The sequence below is a fragment of the Camelina sativa genome, chromosome 4, assembly GCF_030686135.1.
Source record: "Camelina sativa cultivar CO46 ecotype springtype chromosome 4, ASM3068613v1".
Classification (NCBI taxonomy): Eukaryota; Viridiplantae; Streptophyta; class Magnoliopsida; order Brassicales; family Brassicaceae; genus Camelina; species Camelina sativa.
In genome coordinates this window covers 29,312,562-29,336,399 of record NC_141883.1, presented here as the reverse complement: position 1 = coordinate 29,336,399, position 23,838 = coordinate 29,312,562, and the positions used below count along the sequence as shown (strand labels likewise).

General features: G+C 34.6%; 7 protein-coding genes across 10 annotated transcripts; 5 read left to right on the top strand and 2 right to left on the bottom strand.

Annotated features, from left to right (window-relative positions):
- Positions 1-400: 400 nt before the first annotated feature.
- On the bottom strand, positions 401-2,349 carry LOC104784313 (exopolygalacturonase-like). The gene is made up of 4 exons (XM_010509357.2): positions 2,141-2,349; positions 1,653-1,964; positions 912-1,436; positions 401-819 (listed from the first exon to the last, which is right to left on the bottom strand). The coding sequence occupies exons 1-4, from the start codon at positions 2,282-2,284 to the stop codon at positions 586-588; spliced, it is 1,215 nt and encodes a 404-aa protein (XP_010507659.1). The 5' UTR covers positions 2,285-2,349; the 3' UTR covers positions 401-585.
- A 591-nt stretch (positions 2,350-2,940) lies between these two features.
- On the top strand, positions 2,941-4,945 carry LOC104782506 (ferritin-4, chloroplastic). The gene is made up of 8 exons (XM_010507454.2): positions 2,941-3,447; positions 3,610-3,693; positions 3,788-3,848; positions 3,953-4,040; positions 4,143-4,204; positions 4,325-4,390; positions 4,498-4,561; positions 4,684-4,945. Exons 1-8 carry the CDS (start codon positions 3,146-3,148, stop codon positions 4,719-4,721), a joined length of 765 nt encoding a protein of 254 aa, XP_010505756.2. The 5' UTR covers positions 2,941-3,145; the 3' UTR covers positions 4,722-4,945.
- A 196-nt stretch (positions 4,946-5,141) lies between these two features.
- LOC104782504 (eukaryotic translation initiation factor 2 subunit alpha homolog) lies at positions 5,142-7,483 on the top strand. The gene is made up of 7 exons (XM_010507453.3): positions 5,142-5,711; positions 5,908-5,964; positions 6,045-6,131; positions 6,217-6,363; positions 6,453-6,557; positions 6,896-6,994; positions 7,102-7,483. Exons 1-7 carry the CDS (start codon positions 5,328-5,330, stop codon positions 7,255-7,257), a joined length of 1,035 nt encoding a protein of 344 aa, XP_010505755.1. The 5' UTR covers positions 5,142-5,327; the 3' UTR covers positions 7,258-7,483.
- Positions 7,484-7,516: 33 nt separating this feature from the next.
- Positions 7,517-10,844, top strand: LOC104784312 (putative methyltransferase PMT23). Its single transcript, XM_087511770.1, has 8 exons — positions 7,517-8,440; positions 8,676-8,825; positions 8,908-9,178; positions 9,265-9,375; positions 9,463-9,631; positions 9,722-9,955; positions 10,047-10,241; positions 10,441-10,844. Exons 1-8 carry the CDS (start codon positions 7,991-7,993, stop codon positions 10,637-10,639), a joined length of 1,779 nt encoding a protein of 592 aa, XP_087367896.1. The 5' UTR covers positions 7,517-7,990; the 3' UTR covers positions 10,640-10,844.
- A 300-nt stretch (positions 10,845-11,144) lies between these two features.
- Positions 11,145-12,125, top strand: LOC147946317 (uncharacterized protein At5g39865-like). Its single transcript, XM_087511771.1, has one exon. It carries the CDS (start codon positions 11,188-11,190, stop codon positions 11,923-11,925), a length of 738 nt encoding a protein of 245 aa, XP_087367897.1. The 5' UTR covers positions 11,145-11,187; the 3' UTR covers positions 11,926-12,125.
- A 1,624-nt stretch (positions 12,126-13,749) lies between these two features.
- LOC104782501 (inactive receptor-like serine/threonine-protein kinase At2g40270) lies at positions 13,750-16,644 on the top strand. Of its 2 annotated transcripts, none has more exons than XM_087511768.1 (7): positions 13,750-13,902; positions 14,224-14,323; positions 14,467-14,536; positions 14,780-15,195; positions 15,289-15,479; positions 15,565-15,697; positions 15,794-16,644. In XM_087511768.1, the coding sequence occupies exons 1-7, from the start codon at positions 13,840-13,842 to the stop codon at positions 16,384-16,386; spliced, it is 1,566 nt and encodes a 521-aa protein (XP_087367894.1). In that variant the 5' UTR covers positions 13,750-13,839; the 3' UTR covers positions 16,387-16,644. The 2 variants fall into 2 exon arrangements, with proteins under 2 accessions (XP_087367894.1, XP_087367895.1); XM_087511769.1 differs by lacking the exon at positions 13,750-13,902 and adding an exon at positions 14,012-14,145.
- A 1,985-nt stretch (positions 16,645-18,629) lies between these two features.
- LOC104782500 (UPF0725 protein At2g20620) lies at positions 18,630-20,481 on the bottom strand. Of its 3 annotated transcripts, none has more exons than XM_010507449.3 (6): positions 20,058-20,481; positions 19,815-19,928; positions 19,518-19,722; positions 19,290-19,396; positions 19,115-19,198; positions 18,630-19,022 (listed from the first exon to the last, which is right to left on the bottom strand). In XM_010507449.3, exons 1-6 carry the CDS (start codon positions 20,238-20,240, stop codon positions 18,813-18,815), a joined length of 903 nt encoding a protein of 300 aa, XP_010505751.1. In that variant the 5' UTR covers positions 20,241-20,481; the 3' UTR covers positions 18,630-18,812. The 3 variants fall into 3 exon arrangements, with proteins under 3 accessions (XP_010505751.1, XP_087367140.1, XP_087367141.1); XM_087511014.1 differs by having other exon boundaries at positions 20,086-20,471; XM_087511015.1 differs by lacking the exon at positions 20,058-20,481 and having other exon boundaries at positions 19,518-19,725.
- Positions 20,482-23,838: the final 3,357 nt, after the last annotated feature.

Here is a 23,838-nt window from a genome sequence, read left to right as displayed (position 1 = left end):
TTATATAGAGTTAGCATTGCTCCATGAACGGCTGCCGTATGATATTTTGCACACCCTTTCTCCATTTAAAAACAGATTTAGAGTTCACACACTCTATCTTGCAATATAATTTTTTTGTATATTACTTGATAATAAATTAGGTTTTAATTATGTGCACTCAATCCCAATGCGTAATTCTGGATATATTATTTTTCTTATATTATGTCAATCACTAATTTTAAAACATTAAACCTTTTTATACTTTAATTACTCTTTTGTATAATTTTTTTTTTACTCTATGATTATAATAAATAATAATTGCATTTAAATTACATATATTTTCCTATTGAAATAAGTAATTTAATATATAACTTTCCTATTAGAATTAGTGATACAATAGATTACTTTTGATTTTATATACTTTCAACAATATCTTATAATTATTAAATATATTTTATTTTTACACATGTCGCGATTATATGAATTACTAACTTTGAAAACTAAGATTTATATAATAAGATAATCGGATACACCAATTAGATAAAAACATAACTATATACACCAATTAAATACAACACATGATTATTGTTTAGATGGGCCGTCGAATCAATTCAGACAATGCTGAGGAACCATATTACCACTCGCGGAACCGTTAATATTTTCGCACACCGCAGTGGAAGATCCACCTTCAACTCCATTGTGTTTTAGGTTAACGTCAATTAACTCAACATTTTTGCATGGGAAGCTCTTGCTACATTGCAATTTCACTGCCATTTTGTTCTTCGATGTTCCAAATATGTTTTTTAACTTGAGATTTTGGATTTGAACGTGAGACTCTCCCTGAAAAGAGAAATATCAGTTATGTTTTGTTTTTGCTTTTTCTTATGATGGAAGAAAATAATATAAAGCTTGTTTTCGCATAGAAATTTTACCTTTTGTTCATGTTCACAAGGTGGGTAAGGACAATATTTCTGGTCGATGTTGATAGGGTTTCCAACATCAATCATCTGAATATTCTCATACACGAAGTTCGAAACAAGGATCTTCGAAGCTGAAGATTCCCAGGTCTTGATCCTAATACCATCGCTTGTGCCATTGAAAATGACGTCTCTTACCGTTAAATCCTTTACGTCTTTCTCATCTTTGTTTTTCCCTAAGCTTCCGACACTAATTCCATGTCCAGGACCACACTTGACGTTAGAGATATTGAGGTTAGTGGTTCCAGAAAGAATAGCAATACAATCGTCTCCGGTCCCGATGTTTGTCTTGGAGATTTGAATGTTGCTACAAAAACCCATCTTGATACCATCAGTGTTGGGACTGTCGCCAGGAGCTGTTATAGTGACTCCAGTAATGTTAAAGTGATGGACGGAATAAAAGTTCAAGTGTCCTATTTTGCTGTTGAGTGATGTTATGTCCTTGATATTTGAGTTGTTAACGAAAGCAAATCCCATATTCTATGAAAAAATCAAGCTTATTATAAGAATTGTTACTTTCTCATATAATTTATAAATTATAAACTTTAATAAAGTTGTGTATAATGAATAATGTTTGAATTAGAGTTATATCATTGTATAAGTATCATATCACACTTTTGTATTATGATTTAAATTTAAATAATAACCATATTTGTCAAAATGAAGCAATAAATGAAAAAGTTTAAGAAATGTTACCATAGCTAGTTTAGGACAATTAGGGTTTTTGTGGCAGTCATTGAGTGGCCAAGACTGTTCTCCTTGGCCGTCAAGTATACCTGATCCAGAGATAGAGAGATCGTTGATATACCTAAAATTGATCCATATGTCTTGCTTAATATCCATAGGGTTTGCAGGAGCCAATAAAGTTCCATCGATAATGAATTCAATAGGATTTTTGCATGGACCCAAGAACTCTACACCACCGAGGTAGAATGTTCCTTTTGGTACGTAAATTTTACTACTTCCACTTTTCCTTCCACATGCACTTTTCCATACACTTGTGAATGCCTAGTTTTGTAAGTGTTAAAAATAACATAGGTTAATAATCAAATAAAATATAAATATTTCTCTTTTATATTTGTATATTGACCATATGTGTTTATGTTTGTATTAATATTAATAGATTTTCATCTCAAAAATAATTAGTGATCAAAATTAAACTAGAAAAATTGTTGTGTACATACATTGGCGTTATCAGTTTTCCCATCCGGTTTTGAGCCATAGCGTCGGACGTTGAAAACCTTTGGCTTATTGGTTGGACGACTTGCAGCGGCAACGAACAAGAGGAACAAACACAAAGTCTTAAACGAATAAGAAATGCATGCCATTTTATTCTTATGCTTAAGGTATATGGAGATTACAAATATGTGTTGTTTATCAATACCTTTTAAGAGACAATGAGAAGTGTTGGCCTATTTTATCTGCTTATATAGAGTTAGCATTGCTCCATGAACGGTTAAAAATAACTTGAATTTTGTTTTGTTTTGTTTTGTTTTTTTGTATTTTTTTTGTTGAATTTTGTTATTGATTAATGATTAAAACTAGATAGGTTATTCGGTAATGATTATGATTGGTTAAAATTTTCAAATTTATATATGATTTGTGTTATTGTTTCCTCTGTTAGAACAAAATCTTCAATTTGGGTAATGTACCAATAACGTTTCCGTAAACAATATTTTTGCATAAAACTAATATATTCTAAAACTTTATTTGTTTTAACAGATATAAAAAAAACTGATTTTGCCTAATAAATAAAAACAATTAAACAAATATGAATTTTAGGAATAACTTTCATATGTTTTTTCACAAATTACAAGAAATTATTATTAATCGAATAAATGATAAAACTTACAAGATTATTATGTAACTAATGACTTTTCAGTTTTCATCAGATAAAACAAAAATTATGCGAAGCCTCAAAAATAAAAAAAATCCAAGAAAAATTTCTTGGAGTTATTTTTGCATCAGATAACGATCGATACTTGCCACAAGCTTGCCACGCGCCTTAACCCATTCCTCAATCATGTTCGTATACGTGTCTCTCATCCACAGCCTCATCATCAACCCATCACAATCTCAATTTCACACAAAGCTAACAAAGAAAAGAAAAAAATCCATTCGTCTTCTCCAATTTTCTCGGCGAAGAGAACTTTTTCCAAACAGTTTCTAAATCTAATCAAAGTCAAAAAATGCTTCTTAAGACTGTAACTTCATCTTCAGCTCTCTCTCTGGTGAGTTTCCATGGCATGAAGAAAGATATCTTTCCTTTGTTATCTTCCAATCTTCGAGTTTCTTCTGGAAAATCTGGGAACCTAGCTTTCTCTGTTCGCGCATCTAAGAGCTCAACCACCGATTCCTTGAGCGGCGTTGTCTTCGAGCCATTCAAGGAGGTGAAAAAGGAGCTCGATCTTGTTCCAGTAAGTTCTCATCTCTCGCTTGCTCGGCAAAAGTACTCAGACGAGTGTGAAGCCGCCATTAACGAACAGATTAAGTAAGATTTTTTTATTTATTTCTTATAGCTCCTTCTCGCTTAGACTCGGTATTGTAATCTGGTTGTGTTAGCTATAAGATTTGGTACTTTGGAACCTAATGTTGATTCTGCTTATAGTTAATCCTGTGGATTCTAAATTTCTTTAATGGATTTTGGCTGCAGTGTGGAATACAATGTCTCGTATGTGTATCACGCTATGTATGCGTACTTCGATCGGGACAACGTCGCCCTCAAGGGTCTTGCTAAGTGAGTTTTTGGTTATTCAAGAGTGTTGATATTTTTGGAACTTTGTTGTTGTTGTTGTTTATTCATTACCAATTGTTGGTTTCTTGGGTATCAGGTTATTTAAGGAATCAAGTGTGGAAGAAAGAGAGCACGCTGAGAAGTTTATGGAGTATCAGGTTCTAGAGAATACTATTTCCTTTTTTTTTTCTCTCTCTAGTTCATTAACCGTAACTGGAGCTTAGTAAGTGCTAACATGTTTTGGGTTTTCAATGAGTTGCAGAACAAACGTGGTGGGAAGGTCAAGTTACAGTCCATTGTGATGCCTCTCTCAGAGTTTGAACACGTTGATAAAGGAGATGCTCTATACGGTAAGCTCAGAAGTAGCTAACACTTTGTGTCATGAAAATATTTCTCTCATATGGAGATTGAAGTCCCAATGGACATACAATTCTGTGATTTGTTGTTTGCAGGCATGGAGCTGGCTCTGTCACTGGAGAAACTAGTTAATGAGAAGCTCTTAAACCTCCACAGTGTATAAAGACCATCTCTTCTTGAGTTTTATACAAATATATCTCAAATCCCTATTTGAATAGTAAATACAATCTTCACTCTGAAAGAAATGTTCTCAATTTTGTAATGCTTTGTTCAACAGGTTGCTTCGAAGAACAATGATGTCCACTTGGCAGATTTTATTGAGAGCGAGTTTCTGACAGAGCAGGTAAATCATTTGGGGTGTTCTATGTTAGTGGCAAAGCACTCCTGTTGTTTCTAAGCTGTCAAAGAAAGTTCTTATTGGAGTTTTTGCTAAAATGAATCATTTCTCAGGTGGAAGCAATTAAGATGATTTCAGAATATGTTGCCCAACTGCGACGAGTTGGCAAAGGACACGGTATATACTAATCTCTCACATTTTGTTTTAATCTACAAAGAGTTAAAAGAACAACAAAATCAATCACTTATTCCTTCACTTCGTGCCATTGAATATGTTTTAATGTCTGGGATGATTTTCAGGAACATGGCATTTCAACCAGATGCTTCTGGAAGGGTAAGCAGCGTTGGAAGGACTCTTGTCTCTGGTGTTTTTTTTATATGAAGCTCTCTTAGTGATATGTATGGAACTAGTTTATGTTTAGTTCTTCAGCTTGTACGATTTTGTGAGGTAGACGTCTTTTTTTTGTAAGAGACAAAACATGAGTTTAAATTCTGGTCTTAAGGTTCATCGAACCCATCTGGTGGTGAGTGGTAACCGATATATAGTCTGATTCGAGCTCAAGCCTGTGATTAGTGTAGTGCTCTGGTTTAAACGCAATTCATGAATAGAAATCGATTAACAAAATAAAAAGATCCAATTTCATTATCTGACTTGAAATCCGAATGGGCTTTTAACCCCCCCCCCCCCAAAAAAAACCTAATATTGTTGTGGCCCAATTGAAACCTAATTGTGTATCCGATACGGCGGCGTTTTTAAGTTGGCATTTTGATGCAAGTCAGCTGATTTCAGTTTGCTTTTATCGCTCGTCTCTTATCAGTTATCCCTAGCCAAAAAGAATCAGCCTAATTGCTCCGTCGCCTAAAACCCTAATTCTCTCCGCCTCGTTTGCTTACTTCAGATTCAACAAAGAGTCAAATTCGCGTGAGTATCGAATCATCCAATCATGGCGAATCAAACACCGAATCTAGAGTGTCGGATGTACGAGTCGAAGTATCCAGAGGTGGATATGGCGGTGATGATCCAGGTGAAGAACATCGCCGATATGGGAGCTTACGTTTCTCTGCTGGAGTACAACAACATCGAAGGAATGATCCTCTTCTCTGAGCTCTCCCGTCGTCGGATCCGAAGTGTGAGCAGTTTGATTAAGGTCGGGAGAATTGAGCCTGTCATGGTCCTGCGTGTGGACAAAGAGAAAGGTTACATTGATCTGAGCAAACGTAGGGTTAGCGAGGAGGATATTTCAACTTGTGAAGAGAGGTACAACAAGAGCAAGCTTGTCCATTCTATCATGCGCCATGTTGCTGAGACTCTATCTCTTGATTTGGAGGTATGATCTTTAGATGTTATTTGCTATAACCGTAGTTGAATTTTGGGATTTATCTGCTGGATTTGGATTTGCTGGTTAGAGATGTTTCTTGTTCTGGTAGATGCTGAGACTTATAACAATTAGATTATTGGGTTTCTCCTATATGTTTAGTGATGTAGTCTATGATTATACATTGATTAGAGCTTTCATGTTGCAGGAGTTGTATGTGAACATTGGTTGGCCTTTGTACCGGAAACATGGTCATGCTTTTGAGGTAAGAATCTGTGAATTTGAGATTTAATATTGTATATCTATGATTATTAGTTCTCAAATATATATTTTTCTTTTGTTCAGGCCTTCAAGATCTTAGTGACGGATCCTGACTCGGTGTTGGGTGGCCTCACTCGTGAGATCAAAGAAGTTGGGCCTGATGGTGAAGAGGTATGCTTTGTTCTCTGGTTTTGTTTTAGCTGTTAGTACAAACTTCCTTTGAGTGCTAATCTTACAAGTTGTCTGTTTTTTGTAGGTGACTAAAGTTGTACCTGCTGTTACGGAAGAAGTGAAAGATGCACTTGTGAAGAACATTAGGAGGAGAATGACACCACAGCCAATGAAAATCCGCGCTGATATCGAATTGAAGTGTTTTCAGTTTGATGGAGTTGTTCACATTAAGGTCATATCTCTTATTGGATTATCTTTTACTTTTGAAAAGAATACATTATGATTTTCAATTTGATTTCTCACTCATGCTTGCAATTTCAGGAGGCCATGAAAAACGCTGAAGCCGCTGGAAACGACGACTGCCCTGTTAAGATTAAATTGGTTGCTCCACCTCTTTATGTTCTTACTACTCAGACACTTGACAAGGTTAGACAATCTTCTATCTTGTATTATGATTTACTTGGTTTTGGCATATTACAGAAACTTTCCCCTATTTATCGTTAAGAGGTTTATGATCTCTATGTGGATTGTATATCCAGTAAGCTCTTGCCAAAATTTTGATTGCAATAGTTGAAATCATTTAGTTGCAAGTAAAGCAGACGCTTAAAAAAACACACACAGATACTATTGTTGTCCTAAAACTGGTCATTGCATTTTTGGTAGCCAAATTATGTAGCTTTGCGGATTTGTCATCACTTAAAACCATAAATGTGTAAATGCTGTTGTTTTATCCCTCTGTTCCTAATCGTATCATTCTCTAACAGGACCAAGGGATTGAAATCCTAAACAAAGCCATCATAGCTTGCACTGAGACAATTGAGACACACAAAGGCAAGCTTGTCGTTAAGGAGGGAGCTAGAGCTGTGAGTATCTTACTTTCTTTTACTGATGCTCCCGTCTCAAGTTGCATGTCACAAGAACCAGCTTTTGTTTGGTGTTTCAAGAGTCTAATGTTAATATGTATTGATAGGTGAGTGAACGTGATGATAAGATGCTGACAGAGCACATGGCTAAGCTACGTCTTGACAATGAAGAAATTAGTGGCGATGAAGAGAGCGGAGACGAAGAAGAGGACACAGGGATGGGCGAAGTGGATCTCGACGGTGGTGCCGGAATCATTGAGTAAGATTGCCGGATCTATTGTTTGTCCGACTAATTTTCTTTTCGTTTAAATCTTCCCAATCTTAACGGTTGAGTGTTTTGCTTTAAGCTTTTGACAAGGCAGTAGAAAAAAACCTCGGAGAGGATATATTTATGTGCTTTTTTGACATCTTGAGGCAGTCTTTTTTACCCATTGGGGTTTACATATCAATCATACATTCATGGTTTTATAAAAAGATTGATTCTTTGCATATATTACTCACTGTCACTCACACAGTCACACTGCTCAAGAATATCTTGAGCCAGTCCACACCACATGACTCATTATTATCTTAGGAAGGTAGGTTGATTGGATCTGGCCATGGTCCGTGTGTCGTTTCAATTAGATCTGATGTCTCCTAAGATACTGAGATATTCATCAGTTACACTACTGCTAATCTAATTATATATTGAGAAAATTTGCAGTTTACAGAAACAAAATTCTATAGAAGAAAACGATCTGATAATATAATTAAAATGATTTATTACAAAATTAAACATTTTCTTTTACAAACAACAAAATATTACATTCGGACACTTCTGTTTTGTTTTTGTTTGATTTGTTTACTTTTGTCGGCGCATAAAAAAATATTAGTTTAAGCTCTGCAAAATCGAAATGTGAAAGATGTGACTTAATGGAGCTTCAGCCACACCTTCTTCTTCTTCTTATTACCTGAAACGCGTCTCGTACTGATCGATCTCTAAACGATCTTTCTACAATGGGAATATCCGTACAGCCCGTCGTCGTTTTACTCCTCTGCACTATCCTCATCACCATCACAGTCTACCTCTCCACCACCAATTACGTCACATTCCCTTTCCCTTCTCTCACCCCCACCGATTATTACACGCCAAACCCCAAATCATCAGTTCCTAACCAAAACGTCGACGTTTCTTCCGATCAAACTCCACAGAAGATGAAGCTAATAAGCGCTTCATCATCATCACTCGAGGGTGCGGAAGAGCTGAAAAAATGGGATCTATGTAAAGGCGCAGGATCTGTTGATTACATACCTTGTCTTGATAATTACAACGCCATCAAGCAGCTCAAATCGAGGAGACATATGGAGCATCGAGAACGTCATTGCCCTGAACCAACCCCTACATGTCTCGTTCCCTTGCCTCATAACTATAAGCCTCCGGTTCCGTGGCCTAAGAGTCGGGATATGGTGAGAGACAGTTCCTGTTTTTGTTTTTGGTAAGCTTTGGTTTTTCTTGTTTTTTTCGAAAAATTCTAACTTTTGATCCGAGCTTGATCTGAAAGTTATATGATTTGGTTTAGTAACCCATTTTGAGTATTTGGAAGTTTCTGTAAAAGAGTCTGATAGATTCAAAGTTAATGTTTTTAGAGTGTTAGTTTCTACTGGAACATGTCTTTAGTTGTTTACTCTATATAATGTGTAGGTTTGGTATGACAATGTTCCTCACCCCAAGCTCGTAGAATACAAGAAGGAACAAAATTGGGTTAATAAAACCGGTGAATATCTTGTTTTTCCTGGAGGAGGTACTCAATTCAAATTTGGGGTTACTCATTACGTTGAGTTCATAGAACAGGTCAGCACTTTTTTGTTTTTTGGTTATTGCTGTTTCCCCTGTTTATTTGTTGTGGAAAGGCTGATTTGTGTTAAACTCACAGGCTTTACCGAGTATCAAATGGGGGGAAAACATAAGGGTTGTATTAGATGTTGGTTGTGGTGTTGCTAGCTTTGGCGGTTTTTTGTTAGATAAAGATGTCATTACAATGTCATTTGCTCCTAAAGATGAACATGAAGCTCAGATTCAGTTTGCGTTAGAACGTGGAATACCTGCAACTCTTTCTGTTATTGGAACGCAACAGCTTACGTTCCCGAGCAATGCGTTTGATCTTATCCATTGTGCACGGTGCAGAGTCCATTGGGATGCTGATGGTATAATCTTTGGCCCTTGTTTGTTTCCCTCTTAGCCCTTAAGTAAGCTTGAAAGGTTTCATGATCTTTTGGGTTTAATTTCTTAGGTGGGAAACCGTTGTTGGAGCTCAATAGGGTACTTAGGCCAGGAGGTTTCTTCATATGGTCTGCAACACCGGTCTATCGAGATAATGACAGAGATAGCAGAATTTGGAATTGTTAGCAACAATCATTGTGTTGATTTGGTTCTTTTAAGACCCGTCATGATCTTTATGGTTTTAATTGTTACAATACTTGTTTTGCAGTAATGGTTTCTTTGACTAAATCCATTTGCTGGAAGGTTGTGACAAAGACGGTTGATTCATCTGGAATCGGACTTGTGATCTATCAAAAGCCAACTTCAGAATCTTGCTACAATAAACGCAGCACACAAGATCCACCTCTATGTGATAAAAAGGAAGTAAATGCTTCATGGTATGAAACTGTTATACAAAATGATGCTTCACATTCACATAAGTATATATAAAATGTCTAATGTTATGTAACATTTTCTTTTCTTCTTAGGTATGTTCCACTAGCAAAATGCATTTCCAAGTTACCGAGCAGAAAGAGTTGGCCTGAGATATGGCCTAAACGGCTTGTGAGTGTTAAACCTCAAAGCATTTCGGTTGATGCGGGAAAACTGAAGAAAGATACAGAGAAATGGTCAGCAATTGTATCTGATGTTTATCTTGAACGTTTAGCTGTAAACTGGTCGATTGTGCGGAATGTGATGGACATGAATGCTGGTTATGGCAGGTTATTTTCATTCTCTGTTTTTTAACTAGAATCCGGTTGTTCCCAAACTGAGATATGACACAGCTTGTTATTGTCTATGTTATGCTGATAGCTTTGCTGCTGCACTTATAAACCGACCTCTATGGGTGATGAATGTTGTGCCTGTGGATAAACCTGACACTCTCTCCATTGTTTATGATCGAGGCTTGATTGGAGTTTACCATGATTGGTGTGAGTCCCTGAACACTTACCCTAGAACATACGATCTGCTACATTCCAGTTTCTTCCTGGGAGATGTCTCACAAAGGTAAACAACAGATCACAATTTGTCAGTCTCTTGAGTTTTAACTCTTTAGCAGTAGAGACATTCATTGTTTTGGTTTGGTTTTCCCGCTTTTGAGATATGTGTACTGAACTAGAACCGGTTATTTTTGTTTGTCTCGTTCAGTTTGATGGTTTGTCCCTAGAAACTCTGATTGATGTTGGTGTTTTTCGGTCTGTTTCAGATGTGACATTGTACAAGTGGCAGCTGAGATAGATCGGATAGTGAGACCAGGCGGATATCTTGTGGTACAAGACACCAAGGAAACAATAAAGAAGCTTGAATGCATATTTGGCTCGCTTTATTGGTCAACCAAAATATACCAGGACAGGTTTTTGGTTGGTCGGAAGGGATTTTGGCGTCCTGCTAAACCGGAGCTCTGATACTGATAGACAGGAAAAGAAAAGCATAAACAATACTAGCAAAGTAATTTCATTTGCAAAGTAATTTCATTTGTACACTATCAAATGACGCAACTAGATTATATATATCACAGTACCCCTTCCATTAGAGAGAACCAACTTTGTTAAGGGGATTTTGTTTTGAGTTTACCAACTATAAGTTATATCACAGTTTGTACCCTAAAAACAGAGCTTGGTTGTTTTACCACGAGAGTAAAGGTCAAAGTTAACGAGAGAGCTCTAATGTGCATGGGGGCGTTTTCAATGTATATATAAGCGATTTGAATCTTTGTTGAGTTTATAATTTGTAAACACCCTTTGAAGTCATGAACTTTTTAGCACAATTAATAAATTTTGACTACCATGAAAATGTAAGAATATAAATTAAATGTTTTGGTTCTTTTTGGGTAAGAAATAATTTTGTAGTGATTACGTCCTTATCTATTCTTTTCACTGATACTAATATTTACTCGTTCAAATATTTTTTAACATTTTCATTTTCCTCAAGATTTCGTTGTTGATCTTCTCTAATGTTCCCGAATTGGTTTCAACCACGCAGACGTCGTCACCAAATCTCACCCGACTCACAAAAATGGCCGAGACATTTCTCATGTTCATCATTCAAAGACATCCAAAACCTCCTTCACGACGATGACCCCTCATCAGAATCCTACTCTCCGCGGCGTCAAGTCATTCACCAGCCTCGTAGCCCTGCTAGGATTCACGGACGTATCTCAAATGAAAGTTTCTCCGTCGTGGATATCCCCAACGCTGATCACCACCGAGGCGTCGTTATCTACTACACTAGCCTTGGAATCATAAGGAAGACGTTCGAGGAGTGTAGATACGTGAGGTCCATACTCCATGCACTCCGAATCAATATCGACGAGCGAGATTTATCGATGGATTCGACATTTCACGATGAGTTACAAACGATATTTGGAAGAAAGAAAGTGACGTTGCCTAAGGTTTTTATCGGTGGAAGATATATCGGCGGGTCGGAAGAGATTAAGCAGTTGCATGAGAACGACAAGCTGAGGAAACTGATCGCTGCGTTAACACCGTCAGGTGAAAGATTCGCTGAGGTATGTGATTCGTGTAGGGGATGGAGATTTGTTATGTGTGATCGGTGTAATGGTAGTCACAAAATCTTCTCGGAGAGATCTGGATTCACGAGCTGTAAGGCTTGCAATGTGCAAGGCTTGGTTAGGTGTGTTTCGTGTTTTCCGGTGCACAAGCGACAGTATTCTAAGAGTTCCAGTAGATGAAATTGAATTATAACTAGGGGTAAAATGGCTTTTGGTTATCCTGAAAGAATATTTTTAGAATAAATCATATAGAAAGTGAAACTTAGGAAAGTTTGACTAGTAATATTTGACTAGTCTCACCCCATTAATCTCTATGTAATGTATGATGCATCTTTCTTCCCAATTCCCATGAAGGAAATATGAAATTGTTTTTTTTTCTTCTTCCTTATTCTCTTTAATTCACACTTTTTTTTTTTATCATTTAAAACGTTTATAGTAACCAAATCACGAATAACATAGTTGTGGGAAGACCCACCACCATTAACAACAATTATTAGTTCACCATGAATTACTTAGCTAGAACATATGTTGTTCATATCCATTGTGGAAGCTAATCTACAAAACCATATCCTTATCCATTGAAGAATAATTTATTTGTCAACAACATAGTTAGGTAGAAGGGCTGTAGGCAAACTTGTTTATTATCTTAGATTCTCCGGCCGGAACATATGTTTTTTTCGCATAATTGGTTCCTATAACAATATAATATGGAATGTTTTTACGAAATATAAAACACTAAGATACGAAAGTATGTAGAACATTTATACTACTAAAGAATAGGGGTTTTGCACGCTGACTAGTGAGCAGACCACGAGGAACCCACATGGGAAGAGAGAGTTGGGGACGAAGAAAGCAACAGCTATACAAGCAACCTTCCAATTTGAAATAGTCACAAATTATATGAGATGACAATTATTCCTTCAACTTCAATCATTCAGATATGATCATCAGACCAAATCTACGTGGCTCATGACCTGTTTCTTTTAATTTTCTTCTCTTGTTTTTAATACCTTGGTTGAATCGTAACCAATACAAATTGAAAGAACTAACCAAAGAGAAATCAAGAAGGTGGGAACCATTCGCAAAGCCACAAGTCTTTTTAGACGGTGGCTGGCTAGAATTGAGCCTATTCTTTTGAACCTTATTAGTTCTGCCATTACAATTTTACTATATACTTAGTTAATAGTCAATGCTTAATATTAAACCAAACAACACATCATTTTTTTTACCTAACTTTTAATCAAGGCGGCTAAATATACACTAGACAAAACAATTGCTACTATATTAATTGAGAAGTACAAATATAGAACTAATTTTATAAAGTGTAAAAAATTATGTTGTCATGTCATTGGTCTTAAGTTAATTAATGTTTAATTTCTCATCAAGAGTAAAAATATAATTTTAATATTAGACTAATAAAACTTTTTAAATAATTATTAATTTTCAAAAAAAAAAAAATACTCTCTAATTAATTTTTAAAAATTGTAAATCAATCAGAATTTTAAAAAGTAAGATTTTATATCTAAATACCCAAATTATTATCTTAATAAATTGAAGATTTTGTTAAGATTTTAAATTATGATTCTCCTATTATCTTTCTTTTATTTGATTTACAAATTGTTTTGAATTTTCATATAAATATGTGGATTTTTTTCTGCATATGTTGTGATTTGCTCACAACTAAAATATAATAATTAATATTTTCAACTATTTCACCAAATAATGATGTAAATACAAAAAACAATATAAAATAGTAATATACATTAAACAAATTAAAAATAGTATAATATTAAAAAATAATTAGTATTTTAAAAAATATGTGTAGATTTATCAAAAAATTGTAATATTGAAAATAAATATTATTTCAAACAAAATAATTTTTTTAAACAAATATAACAATACTTTTTATTATTATATTATAATTTTTGGGGAAAATGTTGATCTTTGCGATATCTCCTAGTTGTATATATTAAAAGCCTAAAGACCTTAACAAATAATCAGGACATGTAATTACAAAACAATAATCGTCTCCTAGTCAGCTGGTTAGTAAACGGATTAAAAAGTAGGGAAACTGCAGATGTTAGTTTCCTCGCAATGGTTAGGACTTTGGAATACGTCCAAGTCAAGCATGGTTCGAACGTGGTAGACTTGGTTACAGTATGTGACAATTTCTCGAATAGTTTAATTTTCACGAAAATACAATAAGGAAATTAAAAACAAATCGACTGGTTTTTTTAATAAAAATAAGCACACCTTTTTAATTCTTGTTGACCAAAAAAAATAAGTTTCCTTTAGTTTAAGTTTTCCTTAATCGGGCAAAACACGGCGCACGCGCTTTCTTGTATCAAAACTCAAACTCGTCTCTGCTCTCTCAGTCAAGAAAACTCACAAGTCACAAAAGTCTCTTTCTTTTTGTTTTCCTCTGATTAGATCCAAACTCGTTTTCATCATACCATCCTCTGTTCTCAACTCTTGCAGCTATTGTTATCTTCGAGATCGATGTTCAAAATGCGTTCTTTTGTGTCTTCTGTGATCCTTCTCAGCTTCTTCGGTTCCTGTTGTTCTCTCATTGACCAAGGTATAGACTTTTTTTAAATTTTCGTTTGAATTACTCTTTTTTATGCTTGTTTGGGTGGTTGGTTTGCTGCAGAGGGACCAAAAGCTAGAACCTTTTTTTTTATTTTTTTCTCAAATCCTCTGTTTCGCTTTGTGTTCTCTCAGGTGTAGATGTTCAGAAAAGTGAAGACAGTTTAAAGAAAGATCTATGGTCAGATAGAGATTCCAATAATTTGTAAGTGTCAGCTTCAGTTTATTTCTGAGACTTGTAGTGTCTCCTTTGGTTTGCAATTTGATTCTCTACTCTAATTTAATCTGGAACTTGAAAATATTTACATATATATGAAGTCAAGGGGGTTGGTAGAGATCTACACTAAGAAGTTGTTCTTCTAAGTTCATGCTTATATATCTATGTAGCTTACTATGCTTAGAACATGTGTTTGCAATGGGTTAATTTATTTTTCTACCTTTTGTTTAGGAAAGCTGTTGGATTCCACAGGAAAACACTTGTCCGTAACCCATTCACATACAATGACTTGCCTTCTAGAAAAAAACCCAAAAACAGCGCTGCTACTATAGCTGTAACTATCACACCATCATCATCACCAAAACCTTCTCCAAAACATGCTTCAACAGTTCCAGAGACACAAAAGAATTCATTATCTACACAAGATGTTTTACCTTCACCATCTGTGTCAGTTTCTCCCTCTAAGAGAAGAAACTCTGATTCTTCTTCAGTGGTTGTTCCTCTAGTGGTTGGCTGCGTAGTAGGCGGTGCTTCTTTTCTTCTCCTTGTAGCTACTGGTGTCTACTTTTACAGACGTAAGGCTGGAGAAACTGTGAATCCTTGGCGTACAGGTCTTAGTGGACAACTTCAGAGAGTTTTTGTAACTGGTAAGATCATTTCTCAATTGTTACACTTACTTGAAGTATTAGCCAAATTTGTATTCTAAATTTTAGTAATCAGTGTGTGATTTGTATCCTTAGGCGTCCCTGTACTCAAAAGATCTGAGATTGAAGCTGCATGTGAAGAATTTAGTAATGTCATTGGATCTTGCTCTGTTGGAAAATTGTTCAAAGGAACACTATCAAGTGGAGTAGAGATAGCTGTTGCTTCATTTGATACTACATCCGCTAAAGACTGGAAGAACAATACAGAAATACACTTTAGGAACAAGGTATGTTTTGTTTCTTCCCATTTTTAGATTTTGTTACAACAACTATATATAGTAGGACTTAGCGTGTTCTGTTTCATGATTTCAGATTGAAATGTTATCGAAGATCAACCACAAGAACTTTGTAAACCTGCTTGGTTACTGTGAGGAAAAGGAACCTTTCACGAGGATCTTGATCTTTGAATATGCTCCAAACGGATCACTCTTTGAGCATTTACACTGTGAGTACTTGTCAAAAACTACAGTGTCTTCTTCTTATGTTGGCTTTGTTTTCTTTATGATCTAAATGAAGAAGCAAATCTTTTTTTGGTTAACAGGTAAAGAGTCAGAACACTTGGACTGGGGAATGAGGTTAAGAATCGCAATGGGAACAGCATATTGCCTTGACCATATGCACCAACTCAATCCACCTATAGCTCACACCAACCTCGTCTCATCATCTCTTCAGCTGGCAGAAGATTATGCTGTCAAAGTATCCGATTTCAGTTTCGGTACATCCGAGACAGAGACTAGCATCAACAACACAATCATAGACACACACATCTCAGTCTTGAATCCTCAAGACAACGTTTACAGCTTCGGTTTACTTTTATTCGAAATGATAACCGGGAAACTCCCGGAATCGGTTAACAAACTTGACTCGGTAGATACCGGGATGGTTGATTTCTTGAGAGGAGAGACTCTACTAGCCAAGATGGTAGATCCAACACTGGAATCTTATGATGAGAAGATTGAGAATATTGGTGAAGTGATCAAATCATGCCTCAGAACCGACCCGAAAGAGAGGCCTACTATGGGAGAAGTCACAGGATGGTTACGGGAGATCACTGGAATATCACCTAGCGATGCTACGCCGAAACTGTCACCTCTTTGGTGGGCAGAGTTGGAGGTTTTGTCCTCCACTGCCTAAGAGAGAGCCCTTCACAAATAATAAAACCGTAAATATTTTGAAAATGTGAGTTTAAAAGCAAATCTATTGACATGTATATGATGAACTAGTGTGCAAATCGGAAAAAAAAGTCTTGTAGAAATTATATGTCTTCTAGATGTCTTTGATTTGTACGAAAATGGTAGAGAATATGTAAATTGCCAAATACATCTAGAATATAAGTTGGGATTGAGATTATTGATTTTATGATTTTAATGGATTTGAAAATTTAAACAAAAATTATGTGTTATTCGATCTTGATTTTAAAATACTTTTTAAAATGATGTGTTATTGGTTCTATGATTTATAAATACTTGTTAAAATTTTATGTTATTCATTAATAATTTGGTTTTGGATTTCAAAATCTACGTTATGTTTAAATGGATTTGAAAGTGTAAAATAGTATGATTCAAATTCAAAGATAAAACATGTTATTTCAAAATTCATATGTTTTGATTTCAATAATTTACAATTCTATATGAAGTTAAAAATCACATAATAACAACCAGTGTGTACATGAATATGTTGTTTGAATTTGAGGGCAGGAAGAACACAAATTTTGGTAAATGCATCTTTTTTTCTCTCTTTTTTCTTTCTCAAACTAATAATCTCATTTGATTTTAAGTAGTTACAAGGGACAACAACGATAATTGCATCTAACATAAATTTCTTTTGTCAATGTTGTGTTCAAAGGGTGCACACAAATTAAAGAAATGTTTGTATTATAATGAAAAAGTATCAAATGTACAAAGCATACCAATAATTTTTTTTTAAAGATCATATTTCGTGAAAGCATCTGTGCAATTTCTTGTATGGTTATGATATGCCAAAGGTCGGCATTGATTATTGTTTTACTTCTTCTCACTTGGAAAATAATGGTTTATTTTTTTTCCCTTTTGATTTGTCTGATAAGTTTTTGCTAAATATTTATGCAGATCTCAACTTGTACTATGTGACTAACAAGAGACACTACATCTTTAAACGTAAGTATATGGTTGACAAAAAAAATATGAGAATAAAAAGTATATGATAATTTTTTTCCCATTTTTACATTTGTAGTTTGGTGATGTAGGAGGGATGTAAGAGAAATAATTGAATATGTGTAGTCTTTGTTGTTGGTGTTAATTGACTCCTAACACAAGTCAATTGTACAATATATTTTAGGAAACATGGAAAAATGACAAATGATCTCTCTTTTCACACAATTTAAATGAGATTTGATTCTACATATTTTGTTATGAGTATCAAACACGCTTTGTTCATCTTCCCTATAACTTGGAAACTGTGAAGTTAGTTGTTAATCGGATCTATCACATCTAATTATGTTGAATAAGATTTGTAACGTGAACCAATTTCTGCCTAGACTTTGAGTACACTTTTAAAATGTATTTTTTCCACCAACAAAGGAGAGAAATGACACCATCTCTAAAATGGAGTTTGAAGTTAAATATGCTCAAGTTATCTCTCATATGTAAAATAGATATCTCTATTTTTTTCGCTAAATTTGGATATCTCTATTTCTGACCATCTCTATTCATTTCCATTTTCATCTCCAAAATGAAGTTTAAAGTCATTTTTACTTCAACTCAATTCTATATTCATCTCCAAAATATATATATTTTTTTTATGTTTTCTCTATATTTGAAAATCTCCATTTATAATTTCTACATCCACAAAAATTTGAAGATTTTTAACCAAAATAGCCATTTTGAAGAGAAAAAATGGAGACATAGATTGGAAATTAAATACTCTAATCTACACTAAATTTTGGATGTTTTCATTTTTAACTCCAAGATAGAGTAGGGTTGGAGATAAACCATTCCCCAAAATAGAGTTTGCCTAATCTAAAGGAAAATATGAAGAAATAAATCGAAGATGCTCTTGGTACATTAAACTTAATAATATTAGTCACCCTTGTATTTTCTTAGCACGCGCCATGAAAAACGTGCATCATTCTATTTAATTTACCAATTTTAGTCTACATTAACTTGTTTATGTACCCACTCCGGGTGAAGAGACTGACACTTTGGCGAAAAAAAAAACACTTTGCTGAACCAACCCTATTGGTCACAAGATTCAGTTATCCGAGATTACTCACAGAGGAAAAGGAAGAAAGGCGGAGGGAAATGCATAGAGCTAGTAAACTGAACTGAGTCTGTCTGTGTTTGTGGGTAGTCAAATGAGGAGTTTATGATTTTGACTATGGCTAACAACTGTCTGCATCATTTGCAAAACACTTCCATTTTATCTCATTGCATAAAGTGTTTGCACATCAATGTAATATCCTTGAAACAAGATAATAAGAGAGTTAATAAACATGAAAATCACATCTTAAATAGAGCTTAATTTAATAGTTGCTTGATAGCAACTTCAGCCATAGATAGATTACACTGGTGTCATTATTAGCTTTACTTGTCGATCCAGCATCTAGCTTCAAGGCACATATGTCCTGTTCTCCCATCACTTGTTCTTCTTACTATGCCTCTGCACTCGCGACCTCCACGAATCTTGAAACTCATATAGAAGATTGCATTTCTCGACTTGAGCTTCATACTCGACTCTACATCTTCTCTCGTCTGTACCACTACTTTCTTCATCTCAAATGGCATGTAAGCACTCTGCAAAACCAAAACAAAACAAAAAAATTGTTGAGAAAAGAAAGTGTCATACGCTCACTCACATATCTAAGCTGTTTTTTTTATATCCTCACCAGGTCATCGGCCCACTCGGAGAACAATGCAACTTCGGCGTATAGATGAAGCCATTCATTGTCTGGCAACTCTAATCCATTCACCTTCATTTTTTTTAATCATCTAAAACTTTTTAGTTGAAAACAGATCACATTTATATAGTGAAGAAGATGAGTCAAAAACTAAACAACTCACCTCATAGAACTGTAACTTATCATCATTCGGTGGCCAATCTGGCATATCACCTTTATAGAAGTCATCTATAGCATCCAAGTCCCAAAAGACAGTGGCATCTCCCATGCCTAAAACATTTTCAAAATATTTAGCTAAAAAGAAACAGTATTGCCGCCATGATTATACACTATCTCGATATGAAAACAATGACAAATGGAGTCTCTTTTGTTCACACAGACAGTTTTTGACCTGGCACTTGAGGCTTGATCCTGCATATTTTTGTGACGAGTATCAAACGGGCTTTGTTATCATACCCTGCATCCGTGACTAAAGTTTGGAAAGTGTGAATTGAGTTGTTGATAGGATCCATCACCTCAGAAGTTGAATAAGGATTGTAAAGTGAACCGATTTCTGAGTTAACTTTGACTAGACTCCTGAATTCTAACTTCTTTCCCTACTAAAAGTTAGAAGCAATGAGGTAAGAGTCAATCACAAGGAGAGAGGGTAAAGAAAAAGTGCTTCTCCAAGGGGAAAAAGAGTAGTAACCTTTTCAAGATTGTAACAATGGAGTCCAGCCTTTGCAAAGAGTTTGTCATAGGGACTACATCCACCCGGCATTATCCCATTATACGTATGGTTGCAGTAATCAACATCAAATCCCTAAAATTACACAAATTCAAAAAAGTAGTTAAATTTGGAATACGAAAAGCACAAAACTTGCAAAGCACAATTTCAAGAAACCACACCCAAAAATAAGAAGGGAGTTAAAGAGAAAGATATATTAATTACACAAGACTCAACAACTTGAAGACGATACTTTTCTTGTTCCTCAGGATCTTCTTCGTCGGAGAAATAAACGTCTTCGACAGGTGAAGGTGGAGGAGCTTCTTCGATCTTCCGCTTACGGAGAGGAGGTTCCTGTTCATGTTCGTGATGCCACAAGTTCGCCTCATCCAACATCACATCATACATCTGTCCGATCTCGCTGAACTGAACACTCCTCTTCTACTCCCAAATCGACTTCACCGGAGCTGTTCTCACAGTTCGCCGGATTCGATCTCCAGATGAATTCTTGAGAATTTTGTTGAACGGACAAGGGTTTGTCCTTCTCTCTATTCCTTTTTATTTATCTTTTCACCCCTTAACTTTTAGTTTTATTGTAAATAGACCCCAATTTCTTTTTTAACCCCCAAAAAACAATTCAACAAAAGATTCAACCACTAACATCCTCTATATAGTATAAAAGAGAATTCAACTTGAACCCAAACATAATTTGGGAAGAGAAGAGCCCAATTGGCCCACATGGGTGATCGAATTTATCGTCGCCGTATTAGCATCCGCGGATGTGATTATTCGATGAAAAACCAAAATTGTATACAACTACGTATATTTTCGACATTTCGATGATCTGACTATTGTTTCCACGCACAATGGAAACGTAGAACAGGTCATATTTCCATCAATACCTCATTGATGACTCAACATGCGAAAACATAAGCAGACTGTGCATATTTGTTTGTAGAGAAGATCGTTAATAACCCTGTTATATAAGATAGTGTTCAGGTCAGTACGATTTTTTGAATATTTTAGAAGAATACATTTTACTTACTATATTTTAAAAGAAGAGTTTTAGATGATGCATGTTGTGGAGATTATTTTATTAAAATTCACACAAAATCATTAAAAAACTTACCAAAAAAAAAACTAAAACTATTCGACAGTCATTGTTTGATTGAATACATTTTCCTATGTGTCATCTCTGAATTCCCCCAAAATAAAAATAAATAAGTTTCAAGAGAATCACATATGAAATGAAATTCCCAATTTTTTAATTCGACAAGCAACCTACATTCCACGAAGTTGCCTTGGTCCAAATTTTATTCGTTTCTATTATTAAAAATTTGGGAACACGACTTTTGTCCTCATGGTTATATAATAATGTCATACCAAAAAACGATATATTAATATGACTACGAATAATATAATATGCGCAATTGTGGTTTCAATACCTAAACTGTTGGGCCATACTGATTGATTACTTAGCTGCAGTGACTATGCATGCAAACCCATGCATAATACGTACAAATCTCATAATTATTCTATTCCTCTCCGCTCTCTCCTAACTTATTCTTTCCCATTATAATATTTTGCTTCCTTTATATATCGTTTAATTTAAAATATATATACACATTATTTGAAACAAAATTACATGACATATATTGCTTGAATTTCTCTCTACTGTACAGTACCATATAGTTTCTACTATCTCAGATCTTCAGAACAAACCCTATACTATTCATAAGATTATAGGTTCCGAGATTGAAAAAGTTTTTGAGACATAAAACACGAAGACTTTGGTCCACGCTTAGAATTTGATTGATTCATATCATCATATGTGTCAAGGAGAATGATTGAATGAATTAGCATCGTGGTCAATTTCAAAACTTAGTTATAATCAATACCGTAATTAATATTACTTTTTCTATTGGTCAACACCGTGATTGATATTACTTAGCATTTGGTATTTGTTGTTGGGTCGTATATAATTGCTCATGGGTTGTCTGAGGATGGAAGTAGGATAGTAGGGTAGATATGAGGAACGTCACTCTTAACGTAAAATATTATTAAGACTACAATATTGTAAAACCAAAATATACGACAGTTTTAATTCTTCCTACCAATTCATAACGACGACAAAAGATACGATTACGGCTAGCTGGACTTTGGGCTTCCAAAAAGATTTTCAAAAACAGAAAGAAATGTCATATACCTAATTTTTTTGACTGATGACTTCAACATTACATATGGTCACACCATTCACAAAAATTTAACACAGTATATTTGCATGTCAAAAGTTTTGCGCTGTTAGAGATTAATAGAGATACAACGTTGAGTATATAACATAGTATACATCGTTTCAGATTTCTCGTTTATTTATTTCTTTTAAGCGAATTAAAAAATAGATAGTATTAAAAAAATGTTCAAATAATCACCTAACATATTTTAATATGTATGCCAAAAGTGAAAAAATTATGGTTCGTATATATTACTTTTAAAATAGTTGTAAAATTAACTTAAAATTTTGACTTCTTTTTGACTTGGGGTGCAAATGGTTGCAAGGTTGAAGAGATTGAATAGATCGAAAAAAATTATTCAACCAATTTTCATCATTTGCATTGTAAAGGTTGAAGAGGTTGGAAAAAATTATTCAGCCCGTTCAACTTAAAAAGTTGAAAAAATAAACTAATCCTACAACAAAAAGATTCAACTTGTTCAACCACTATTTTGGAGATGAATGAGTTGAATATTATTCAACTCAATTTTGTTCAACCCATTTTTTCAATTTTAAACAACCATTTACACCGTAGGTTTTCTGAAAGTTTATATGAAATCTCTACTTGGTTGGTACTTGATTAGATATATTTATGGTTTACGTGTGTGTGCGCGCGCGCGCGTACAAATATACCCGTTTTAATCTCAAGTTCAATTCTGTGATACGGGAGAATTCATGTGACTTGTTAGCTTAAACTGTGATATTCTCTATCCTAATTATATATAAAAAAGAACATTATATTTTGAGTTATATATCGAAAAGCGAGATGTACTATTTGCATGTATATAGGGATAGACGCATGTGTAGATCATTATAGATAATAAGAAATAGTAAGAGTAGTGGAGATGGAGACAAACCCGTGATTGTCGTTGGTGACAGAAGCAAGTAGCAATATTTTCTTCTCGTGTCTCTCAGTGAAGACAGCCCAGCCAAGCACCTTTTAACTTCTGTCTGATTCCTCTCTCTATGTTCTCTCTATCTATCTATGTATCTAGTTATGCTTTTGGGTTTCTTCTTTATTCTGGTTTCACAGCTTGGCTTTGAAGTCACGAGCCCATCCCCCTAACCATCCCCTTTTATGTACTGCTTTTCTAGTCAATTTAATTTATGAGTTGTAACGATGGAAGAAATTTCATTTATCTAATTAATATGTATACCTCATTAATGTTGCCTTCTTCCTATATTGCAAAAATTTAGTTCCAATGGAAACAAGAAAAAAGGTTATAAAAAATCTAATGAAAAAATATAGATCATTCAATTCATTATCAGTTGGTTTTGAAAGAAAAAAGAAATTGTGAATCCTCACAGCATATACATGTTATATTGGCCTTTGATTTATGTCATAAAATCGGTGTATATATGTACCAATGTATCTTTGTTATGAAAACTTTTGATCTTTAATTACCAAGAAAATTATCAATATTTTGACAAGTTCTTCTATCTTGGGAGTTTCTTTTCACTCCCTATCACAAAGATATTCAAAAACTGAACAAATTGACTTAATAATTATTATTAATTTTTAAATATATGTTATGACTGAAGTTACTAAAGTTTAATGAATGTAAAAGTACAATTTTTGTCATGAGGTGTAAATCTAGATCTATCTTTCCCTAAGATGTATATAATAACTATAGAAAAAACACTGGTTTAAAGAAAAGCTATATATTAAAAAGAATTTAGAATACCCGTTGCCATCATATACATATATTTCAACATATATGTTGAGTTGGAGAGAGA

Bases quoted from the DNA above. Each gene is read 5' to 3' on its own strand.
- LOC104782501 (XM_087511768.1), top strand. From the start codon at position 13,840: ATGGTTAGGACTTTGGAATACGTCCAAGTCAAGCATGGTTCGAACGTG. The intron at 14,324-14,466 runs GTATAGACTTTT...GTGTTCTCTCAG, and splicing joins TTGTTCTCTCATTGACCAAG to GTGTAGATGTTCAGAAAAGT. The intron at 15,480-15,564 runs GTATGTTTTGTT...TCATGATTTCAG, and splicing joins AAATACACTTTAGGAACAAG to ATTGAAATGTTATCGAAGAT.
- LOC104784313 (XM_010509357.2), bottom strand. From the start codon at position 2,284: ATGGCATGCATTTCTTATTCGTTTAAGACTTTGTGTTTGTTCCTCTTG. The intron at 1,965-2,140 runs GTATGTACACAA...TTACAAAACTAG, and splicing joins GGAAAACTGATAACGCCAAT to GCATTCACAAGTGTATGGAA. The intron at 1,437-1,652 runs GTAACATTTCTT...ATTTTTTCATAG, and splicing joins ATTGTCCTAAACTAGCTATG to AATATGGGATTTGCTTTCGT.
- LOC104782506 (XM_010507454.2), top strand. From the start codon at position 3,146: ATGCTTCTTAAGACTGTAACTTCATCTTCAGCTCTCTCTCTGGTGAGT. The intron at 3,849-3,952 runs GTTCTAGAGAAT...AATGAGTTGCAG, and splicing joins AGAAGTTTATGGAGTATCAG to AACAAACGTGGTGGGAAGGT. The intron at 4,041-4,142 runs GTAAGCTCAGAA...TGTTGTTTGCAG, and splicing joins TAAAGGAGATGCTCTATACG to GCATGGAGCTGGCTCTGTCA.
- LOC147946317 (XM_087511771.1), top strand. From the start codon at position 11,188: ATGTTCCCGAATTGGTTTCAACCACGCAGACGTCGTCACCAAATCTCA.
- LOC104782504 (XM_010507453.3), top strand. From the start codon at position 5,328: ATGGCGAATCAAACACCGAATCTAGAGTGTCGGATGTACGAGTCGAAG. The intron at 6,364-6,452 runs GTCATATCTCTT...TTGCAATTTCAG, and splicing joins ATGGAGTTGTTCACATTAAG to GAGGCCATGAAAAACGCTGA. The intron at 6,995-7,101 runs GTGAGTATCTTA...ATGTATTGATAG, and splicing joins TTAAGGAGGGAGCTAGAGCT to GTGAGTGAACGTGATGATAA.
- LOC104782500 (XM_010507449.3), bottom strand. From the start codon at position 20,240: ATGTATGATGTGATGTTGGATGAGGCGAACTTGTGGCATCACGAACAT. The intron at 19,723-19,814 runs GTTACTACTCTT...AACTTTTAGTAG, and splicing joins ATTGTTACAATCTTGAAAAG to GGAAAGAAGTTAGAATTCAG. The intron at 19,397-19,517 runs GTCAAAAACTGT...AAAATGTTTTAG, and splicing joins GATCAAGCCTCAAGTGCCAG to GCATGGGAGATGCCACTGTC.
- LOC104784312 (XM_087511770.1), top strand. From the start codon at position 7,991: ATGGGAATATCCGTACAGCCCGTCGTCGTTTTACTCCTCTGCACTATC. The intron at 8,441-8,675 runs GTGAGAGACAGT...TATAATGTGTAG, and splicing joins GGCCTAAGAGTCGGGATATG to GTTTGGTATGACAATGTTCC. The intron at 8,826-8,907 runs GTCAGCACTTTT...TTAAACTCACAG, and splicing joins ACGTTGAGTTCATAGAACAG to GCTTTACCGAGTATCAAATG.